General features: G+C 39.3%; 2 protein-coding genes across 14 annotated transcripts in view; one reads left to right on the top strand and one right to left on the bottom strand.

The window, feature by feature from the left end:
• The first annotated feature begins 407 nt into the window (after positions 1–407).
• On the top strand, positions 408–2,088 carry c12h14orf119 (chromosome 12 C14orf119 homolog). The gene is made up of 2 exons (XM_042428738.1): positions 408–1,373; positions 1,473–2,088. The coding sequence occupies exons 1-2, from the start codon at positions 927–929 to the stop codon at positions 1,644–1,646; spliced, it is 621 nt and encodes a 206-aa protein (XP_042284672.1). The 5' UTR covers positions 408–926; the 3' UTR covers positions 1,647–2,088.
• The window catches only part of si:ch211-14a17.10 (centrosomal protein of 290 kDa), a 41,943-nt gene continuing 34,233 nt past the window's right edge, over positions 2,079–9,788 (bottom strand). For all 13 annotated transcript variants that reach the window (XM_042428720.1, XM_042428730.1, XM_042428724.1 and 10 more), the window contains 19 exons: positions 8,731–8,793; positions 8,580–8,642; positions 6,695–6,763; positions 6,193–6,276; positions 5,942–6,028; positions 5,706–5,789; positions 5,485–5,553; positions 5,302–5,391; positions 5,123–5,212; positions 4,937–5,026; positions 4,732–4,821; positions 4,556–4,636; positions 4,371–4,433; positions 4,202–4,264; positions 3,944–4,090; positions 3,699–3,821; positions 3,553–3,594; positions 3,415–3,459; positions 2,079–2,805 (listed from right to left, as the gene is read on the bottom strand). In XM_042428720.1, the coding sequence (XP_042284654.1) occupies positions 2,252–2,805; positions 3,415–3,459; positions 3,553–3,594; positions 3,699–3,821; positions 3,944–4,090; positions 4,202–4,264; positions 4,371–4,433; positions 4,556–4,636; positions 4,732–4,821; positions 4,937–5,026; positions 5,123–5,212; positions 5,302–5,391; positions 5,485–5,553; positions 5,706–5,789; positions 5,942–6,028; positions 6,193–6,276; positions 6,695–6,763; positions 8,580–8,642; positions 8,731–8,793 (1,997 nt within the window). In that variant the 3' untranslated portion in view covers positions 2,079–2,251. The remainder of the gene's footprint in view (positions 2,806–3,414; positions 3,460–3,552; positions 3,595–3,698; positions 3,822–3,943; positions 4,091–4,201; positions 4,265–4,370; positions 4,434–4,555; positions 4,637–4,731; positions 4,822–4,936; positions 5,027–5,122; positions 5,213–5,301; positions 5,392–5,484; positions 5,554–5,705; positions 5,790–5,941; positions 6,029–6,192; positions 6,277–6,694; positions 6,764–8,579; positions 8,643–8,730; positions 8,794–9,788) is intronic.

Below are 9,788 nucleotides of genomic sequence, written 5' to 3'. Positions count from 1 at the left end.
GACGAAAAGCTTTGCGCAATATCTGCGCAGGTTTGATTTCCTATACAACATGGCTGAAGTTGGCTGCAACATGGCTAACTCGCTAACTGTGGACGCTTCCTGTATTTGCTTGTACTTACAGATTGCTACAGGTACGTTGAAGAAAGAATTATTGTATCAGTACTAAACGATGGAAAACACAGTATAACATTGGGGAATTTGCTAGGAAACGCTTCATAGAAAGAACACAATCTTCTAATTAATTAATAGTAACAACAGGAATAATAGAGAGAATTTAGTTTTTTTTCCTGCCAATCTGCTGTTCCATCATCCAGTCCAGTAGGTGGCGTTAATGCACCTATAACATGGATGTATGACATCCATGACCTGTAAGCTGGTTTGCCAACCGCCATTAGAACTCAAAGAAGAAGAAGCATATATTATTTAAATATTTAAACGAAACAGGTTTGATTTCCAGAATATAACTGCTTTATACATTTTTTTTTCGTTTGTTAGTTTTTGTTGTTTAAAGTCATGATGTTACATACTCCGATACAGTAGGCGGCGGCATGCACCTTTAATTTTGGTTTGTAGTCCTCCATCAAAACAGGAAGAAAAAGAAGAAGAGGAAGAAGAAGAAGTGTATATTTGTTAGCAAGATTAGCACGAGTCTGGTTCAACGTCGCTGCTCTTCAAATATGCCGACAATAAGGCGATTAACATTCAAAAAAGATGGGTAAAGACAGCCATTCGTGCTAAGAGCAGTGCAGTGTGATGCTGAGTTTAAATTCAGACTCCGACGTTGGCACTGCTTAGATAAAAGCTACATGTTAACGTTACCCAGACCTAAGGATTCACCCTCTCGGCAGAAGCTGGTACTGGCGACTCATTTACAACAGAGGAACCGCTGGCTCTTCTCAGGCTGAGACAAACCTGTCTTTCCCAAGATGTCGTGGTTCAATCATGTCAGTCAAGGCTCAAACCAGCAGCAGCAGCAGCAGCAGCAGCAGCCCACTGACAGCCACAGACTTGCAGCTACAGACATGTGTAGCCCTCACTACTCCAGGCTCAGGGGTCCGACAGAGGGATCCCCGACCATGGCAACCCAAAACTGGATTGGCTTCTCCTCTCCCAGCCCGGAGAACTTTCCATCAGTCCCGCAGGCTGTCACCTGCCCCCCCACCCTAGAGAACCTGTCATGCATTTCTCCGAGTGCAGGCCATGCTAGAGACCTGGAGCCCATCTCATATGTGACCCTCCAAGAGCAGCGGTGCGTCCTGAGCTGGTTCCAGGGCTGGACCGCCACACAGAGGGAGCGGTTTCTGCAGGACCTGCTGGGAAAAGCTGTGCCTGGGAAAGTGTGCACCCTCCTAGATTCTCTCAGTACTCTTCAGGTACTTTTTGTGTGTCACTACTACACAGTAAATCCAGAGACTGGTGTCATGTCTTTTCTAACATTTAATAACTGTTTTCTCATTTTGTATCCTGACCAGGTTAAAGACAGACTACCAAACATTTTTGAATGCCAGCTGCGCCTGTGGACCCAGTGGTTTGAGTCTTGGGGAGAAGAGGAGAGGAATCATTTCTTGCACATACTGGAGGAGCGAGACCCAGCATTTGTTGCCCACTTTTACAGGAGTGTAGCGGGTACAGCAGGAAGAGACTGAGCAATGATTGCATTGTGATAGAGAAGCAGATGTGATAACATTGTGTTTAAAAGCAACTAGAGAGGGAACGTGTATTAGATCTAAGATAGTTCTCTTCTTAAGAGAAATATATGTAAGTGCGATGGGACTTATTGTTGAAGGTAACCTATTTCATTTTTAACAACAGAACAGAAATAGTCATCCAACAAAGCTTTTTTTCAATTCAGTTTTCTACACCGGTTTCTTCAGGGCCACATCAAACATTATATCGCTTTCTACGAAGCTCAGAACAATTTTCTTTAGTGCTTTCATCATACGATTTAGTGGCCCTTATATAAACTTGAAGTAACCCAATTTGACGTCTGACTGTAAGAGAATTACACTTTCTGTATTGCGATGACATGGACAAGAGAACAAAACATTTTTTGTAAACATACAAGAATAAACAAAATGCATTGTTGTATATTTGTTGTTTTATTGTCTGAATCATTCTACAGTAGTATTAACAGATGTATGTGTATGACATCTTCTACAGTCAGTGATTGTTTATTACCTACTGACATATTAATAAATGAGATACATGACTAAGATTTGACACATAGTACAAACATAACCTGCCCTCTTCCCTAAATTATCCAGTCAGTTGGTCCAGGAGGAATTAAAATGATTGGATTTTGAAGAGTAACATCCTCAAGACAAATATTCACAAATGGATAGATTTTGCCTGTAAACTTCTGACCCACAAATGAGTACAAATGAGATCTTGTACCAGCGTCATAGAACGAGATCTGTCCCTTATTGTAGTCCAGCAGAATACCCAGCATAAGAGGCGGTGTCTGAACTGGAAGAGTAATAGGTCTGTTATTCATAGCTTTGTACTGGCCCTGCTTGTTCAGGACTATAGTCCAGTAACCCTTTAGAGGTTTGAATGAAAGCGTTCCCTTTCTTTGAGAAGATTCACTGGCCATTCCAAGTAAGTAACAATTCGCCTCAGCTACAGACACCTCCCAGTAATGTCTGCCAGTTGAGAAGCCGGTCGAGCCCAGGGCAGCGAGAACCACATCAAACCGGCCTGGATTGTCAGGGACATCTTGATCATCGTCATCGGCGTGTATCTGAGTGTTATGATCTGACAAAGCTAGTCTTCGGTGTGCCGTGTTTGGATCCAAGGTCACCTGCCCTGTAGACAGAAATGTAAATCATGTGGATCTTTTTGAAAGAAAATTGGCCTCACTAAGTTTTAGGAAGTACTCCGGTGATTTAATATGTTGCTTCCATAAAGTTAGGGGAGTCACAAGAGATAGATCTGAAAAAGCATGGTCTAAATCGAAGCTGCAGAGGCTGATATTTCCCGACTTTTAGTCCCTAGTATGGGTCAAGCTCCAATATCTCTGGATCCTACATTTCCCACAATGCAACTGGATAGTGTCTTTCATATGACCCTCCCTGCCTGGTAAATGCCCACATCTTTCAAATTCCTCATTTCCTGTTTTTAATGTAGTTTTTCTGTTAAAAATGTACTGTATCAAAGCTCAAGATGATGACATCACTATGACATCATCAGATATTTTCTCAGATTTGACAAAGTGCCACTAGAGCCATAGAGGACACTACACGACCATTTTCACAGGCTCACTGACAATTATGAGTCAAAACTAAAGTGTAAAATTGGTGGAGTCCCCCTTTAAAGTCAACCATAAAGTTTTTCCTTTACAGTACTGTGCACGTGTCTATGTGTGTGTAGGGTTGTATATGTGTAGCTTCTATATATACTGTATGTGTGACTTACTGGTATAGATAGTCTTATCCTCCTCATTTGAGTTCTTTTGAAGTTCTGAGGAGAGAGTTAAAACAGTGCAATTGTGAGGGGGGGTTGGTGATACCACAGTGTATTCTCTGCACTTTGCTGAACTTAACTCATAGTTACCTGTTATAATATCCGTAAGTTTGTTCTTCTCATTATCCAGGTCTATAATTAAGACAGAAAGCAGGATTTCATTAGGAATCACAGAAGCAACTACTGCCATTACTCTGTTGTATGGTGTGTACATATTTCCAGACAGTTGAATATACTTCTGTATTTGTTCTGCAGTTCTTCTAACTGCTGCTGCAGCTGGGTGATCTTGACATCCTTGATGAGCAGCTGCTGCTGGTGATCAGCATTGTCCTGGGTCTGTTCCTGCTGGCTCCTTAAATCTGTTGAATAAAATGTATAGTTCAAAAACTACATTAAATAACACACTGAATGGACTGGTTGCTTTAAGCTATTACCTTTCCTCTATTACATACTGAGTGCATGAGCAGAGAGGTGAACTTACTATCATATTCATTCTGCAGTCTGTTATTAACTGTCCTCTCTTCTGCTAACTCCAGCTGCAGCTGTTGGAGCTCAGCATCCTTGTCATTCAGCTGCAGCTGCAGGCGATCTGTATCCTTCTGGCTCTGTTCCAGCTCTCTTTGTAAATCTGTTTGATGAAAAATTCAGTTCAAAAGCCACATCAAATGACTCACTGGATCTCAAGGACAGCTATACCGCATGTGTTGATACTGTAATAGGGTCATATTCAGGATCCTACCTTCACAATGGGTAACAGCATTGTTGCAGCACATTTTTAGTTCTTTGGCCTCTTGCTTTAAGTCTGACAGAGGGAGGAGGTTGAAACATGGATGTGTATCAAACACAAACCAACATAATAATAAGTATTTGAGGAGAAGTTTGAAAAAGTTGGGATGTACAGTACACACCTTCATTTGTGCTTTGGAGTTTCTTGTTCTCTTTTTGTTGTGTTTGTAGTTGTTGCGTCAGTTCTGGGAGAGAAAGCAAGCAAATTATCACAACTGTATGAAAACCTAGTTTATTATTCACCTTAGACTGAATGTGCTGAATGACAGTAGAGACACAATAGTAGGAAAGTAACAGACTGACAAACCGTTGATATTTTTTTCAGCAGCTTTGGATGGCCCTTTCTCAGCCTTTTTCAGTTGTGCCCTCAATTCAGCAATCTCCATCACTAGCAGACACACAAACACAGCTGCTATGTTATATTGGCCTTAAAAGAAACAAATGACATGACATGAAACATTAGCAAATAAGACATTTTCATACTCAAGTTAAAATTCTGTGCATCTGCATCATTGAGCCGAAGTTCACTGTCTTGCAGTTGCCTCTTTGCTAACTCCAGTCTCTTCTGAATCTCTGAAAGCAAGTTAGAGATCAACAAAATATATCATCTTAAAAATAAAACTCTGTTTATATGTAATGTTTTATTTCTTGGTGTATAACAGTAGAAATGTCACATTTTGTTCCTCACCTGCAAGGTTCTCAGCGTTTGTTTCCTTGAGGTCTGATATTTGGTCTTCTAATGGTTTGATTTTCTTGTGAAGTTCCATAATCTGAGCCGCTAAAAAACAAAACAAAAAAAGACAAAACAAGCTACTTTTAATATCCTGAAGGAAATTAAAAATTCTGTTTTTGTCCAGCTGAATAAAACACCTACAAAGATCACCAATCTTCATGTCACTTGAGTCCAGCACCGTTGTCTTTTCTTTTATCTGATTTCTGACGTCCTCCAGTTCATTCTCCAGTTCTTCAAGAAAGACAGAATTGTGGTTTAGGTCCTCAGAATGTATGAAAAAGTATAAAGCATACATTTAAGGAATATATACTGCTCCCCACCTTTAATTTTCTCTAATTGTGCTTTTGTCTGTTTGTCTTCTTGCTTCTTCAGTCTTGCTATTTCATCTTGTTGAGCCAAGATCTGAAACACTAACAGAAGAAAGACTGGATTAGATACTGTAAATTCACTGGATACAAGACCAACGACCAGTTCATTTTACTGTAATTCTGATGATGACTCACTCAGTTTAGTATTTTCGTCCTTTTCATCTTCAATTCCGTTAATCAGATTATTCAGATGGTTTTGGAGCGCTGTATACAAATGACAACATCAAAACATAATTTCATAAGAGCACATGTAATGTGTTTAATGTAACCGTTTATTAGAAAAACTTGTAATTTTTACAGTGTTTTTGGTCTGGAGTCCTTCGTATATGCTGTCAAGATATAGTTCTGTCACTCACCGCTAATCTTAGAGTAATCTGTGTCATTTTCTGCCACATTCGCCAGTTTCTCAATCTCTGTTTGTATTGCAATAATCTGTAGAACTGAAAGAAGAGTTAACATTAATAATCATATTCTAGCATGTATCACCTGCCACCTTAACTATACATATCATTCAGTTATTTTGATTGTTTCAGTGGTTTGTTAATCAATGCAAACATAAACCAGATCAATAGAACTTCTATGTTGTACTCACGTCTGTGAGGTTGAGCACTTCTTGCTTTCAGCTCCTCTGTTTTTTTGGCCAGCTCATCATTCTTCTCGTCTATAATTTTTTGAAGCTCTGCAGAACAAAGAAAAAGACGGTTTTTAACTTGGATGTCCTCTGATCTTTGTACCTCACATCAGTGTTAAGTTGATCTGTTACTAAGTCGCAAAGTAGCTATTTTACATACAATATAAAACAAGTGCCTGAACTGAATTGAATTGACAATGAAACACACTCACCTTTTATCTTGGTTTTGGATTCAGTGTTTTGTAGTTGTCTCTTTAGCTCCTCAAGTTGCAGGGTTAATGTGGAAATTTGAAGAGCTGAAACAATCAGACTTAAGCAGTTAAACTAAAGAGCAGTATTCAGACTGTCTAATGTTTCCATTATCCTTTAAACTACCTGCATCCAGATCCACAACACACTGCATTCCTGTGTATAGTTTTTTTTTTCAACGTAATCAAAAGATCAGATTTTGACAAAGATGATTGGTATGACCAGGTTATGGGACATCAACTAAATATCAGTGTGAAACAATGGCTCATTTTTACTTTAAATTGTCAAAACAGATATCATGAAGTGTCATTATTAGTCAACAGAGAGGAAATCCTTCAAGCTCCACTTAAGTAAAATAAACTAGACTCCCACTGGGATGGACAGAGAAAATTTAATGGGTCAGAAATGACATTTGGTCAGTACTGAGAAGTTTGAACAAAACAGTAATGTAGGTCCTTCACTCACCAAGTGAAGTAACACTGTCAGACTTGGACTGCAGCTCCTTCATTTTGTCATCCAGGTCATTCTGCAGTTCTACAAGGACACATATACATCAGCTGTATATTCTAAATATAGAGCAAAATATTAGGATCAAAGCTTTTATCCATGTCTGTGGTTTTGACCGGCAACATCTGCTCAGCAAGATTTCCTATCTGGAGGTCTCGACAGGGTTGCCCTCTCTCCATCTTATTAGGCTACTTGCTTCACCATCTGAGCCACTTCTGCAGGCTACCCAGCAATCACAAGATCGTGAGCCAATCACTCTTCATAACACACCCAATTTCATATCATTTTTTATCTAGATTATATTGTGATGCATGTGAAAAACTAATACCTCCTATCCTGAAATAATTGACAGGTTTAGAAAGATATCAGATTGTAAGATGAATTGGGTAAGTGAGCAATATTGCCCCTGAATGAATTGAATGACCATATACAGTATCTGTTAATATGTCAACTGTTAGTAGTTGTCATTGGGTAAACAATTTCCACAATATTAATAAAATAACACTTTAGAACTACAACCATAGACATTGACCGTTGCCATCTTGGATTTTTGGAGCCAGAAGTGATGCTTAGCACGGTGCATTTACAGTCTATGGTTAACTGTGATAATGCTAATGCTAATTTTCGGTGGCAACAAACAGGCTTAAAACTATTTTAAAAAATGTACTTACTGGAAAAACTGAACAGCTGATTCCTTAGAGGGTCTTTTAGCACAACCAAACGCTGAACAAGACTTTTTTAGGCGACCATAATGTTACAAGTAGCTGTAATGAACTAAAAATGCAAAACGCAAATAGCGGCAGCTACGCCTATATCTGGGGTTACGCCATGGTTACATTACCTAACCAATGTTGTCGCTGTGGTAGCAACTTTTCAATCACAAGATAGCCACGCCCTAAATCATACCCTGCTTTATTGTCAAGTTTAAATGAAATGGGAACATAATTTACAAAATGAACATCAAGTTGTATTGAAGAAGACTTGAAACTAGCGATTGAGACCACAAACTCATTAGGAAACTGTTTACTGAGGTATAAATCAAGTGAGAAGTAGGGTCATTTCTCATAGACTTCTACACAAAAAGACTTCTTTTTGGAGCCAGAGGAGTTGCCCCTGATGGCCATTAGAGAGAACGCAGGTTTAAGGCACTTCCGCATTGGCTTCACTTTTCAGACGCAGAATCAAGCAGGTAGTTCCGGGTCTCAAAAGTGAAGCCAATGCAGAAGTGCCTTAAACCTGCATTCTTTCTAATGGCCATCAGGGGGCAACTCCACCTGCTCCAAAAAGCAGTCTGTTGACTATAACAATCTACAAAATACCACAATGGACTTGAAACATTTCTTAACTCCTGCCTTACTACCTATTTGTAAGTTCAATGATTCCTGTATCTCCCCCTGTGGGCTGTTCAATTTTTATGGGACAGTAAAAAAGCCACTCACTAAGGCCTCAATTTTCCAAAGAAATCAGTCGTCTGGTTGGTTGATCTATAAAATTTTGAACAGCTGAAGACGGAGCTAGATGTAGGCTCTAGAGCTGGCATAATATTGAAGAAACCCTGGTACACCACTACAGTCTAGAAGACTTGATGTATTTGAGAGAACCATTAAGAAAAGCTAAAAAGAAATGTGGTTTATACATCATGTCATCTCTCTGTATGGTGAAAAATCCAATCATTTGCTAAAACTGACAGACAAAGACGTGGACACTACTGTTTTTTTTATACTTTAAAATAGACAATAAACCCGTTCATTTCCCATAAGAGAGTCAAAAGAGTGTTCACAGTTTTTCAGACATTGTTGGCCAGCACGGACAGTAAGTAAAAACCAACTGAGACAACACTCACCTTTTACTTTCTGCTCAAAACTTGAACATTGCGCCTCCGTCTGGTTCAGTTCACTCTGCAGGGCTAGTACAAAACACAGATTCATAATGTAAGGTAATGTTCTTCTTCATTTCTAGTGGCAGCAACCTCAACATGCCAGGACTTAACTTACCTTTGATCTCAGCCTGATCATGAGAGTGTTCCTCCTCTTTTGCCTTCAGTTGTTCCCTCAGCTCTGAAAAAGTGATTTATGCTTCAGTTTAAGAAGGGTGTACAGCTAATACATGAATTCAATAATGCCAAGGAGGAAAAGGACACTGTGGAAAATTTTTACCTGTTCAGACATTACCAATATAGTACCAATCAAGTTATACAATCATTTACTTTGGAGATAAAGCAATTATTTTTTTATATTCTTTGTAGAAGAATATACTCCATTATTTTACTCTTCTAGTCTCATTCTACTCTTTTAGTCTTACTAAGTGGACAAACAGTCAAGGTTAATCATTTAGTTTTGTAACTTTAGATGTGCCTGAGAATATAATGGTGTGTGGAACTAAGTGATACAGGAATGTGTTGATGTCTCCTCGCATGAAGATATTGGCTACTAAGGAAGGCAAAACACTGTACGTTTCTGGAAAACAGCTAATCATGGTGGAAGGTACCCAAAGACACGAGATAATGGTGTCTTGATAAATGAGTTAGGCCAAGAGAGGTACAGTGATGGGAGCGAGTTAATGTTTGACTCCACAATAGGAAGGGTTAGTAGTTAGTATAAATGAATGTGTTTCATAATTCTCTTTCATTTGCTCCATGTACTGTTTGAATTTACAGTAAAGCTATATCATATTGAACTCTACTTGATTAGTCTGAGTTTTTACTTAAAGGTGCAGTGTGTAGAATTTAGTGGCATCTAGCAGAACGGACTCGGCAGAAATGGAATATAATATTCATAAGTATGTTTCAATTAGTGTACAATCACCTGAAAATAAGAATCGTTGTGTTTTCGTTACCTTAGAATGAGCCCTTTATATCTACATAGGGAGCGGGTCCTCTTCCATGGACCCCGCCATGTTGCACCAGCATGTTTCTACAGTAGCCCAGAACAGAAAAACCAAACACTGGCTCTAGAGAGAGCCTTTCATGTTTTTTGCGAGCTTCACGGGCACCGTACGTTGACCTACATGCTTGGAAGGGGAGGGTGAGGGCTATTTAGTTGGTTGCAATCTG

This window comes from Thunnus maccoyii, chromosome 12 (genome assembly GCF_910596095.1).
Source record: "Thunnus maccoyii chromosome 12, fThuMac1.1, whole genome shotgun sequence".
Taxonomy (NCBI): Eukaryota; Metazoa; Chordata; class Actinopteri; order Scombriformes; family Scombridae; genus Thunnus; species Thunnus maccoyii.
The sequence above is the reverse complement of the archived record's forward strand: the minus strand, read 5'-3'. Positions and strand labels throughout refer to the sequence as shown.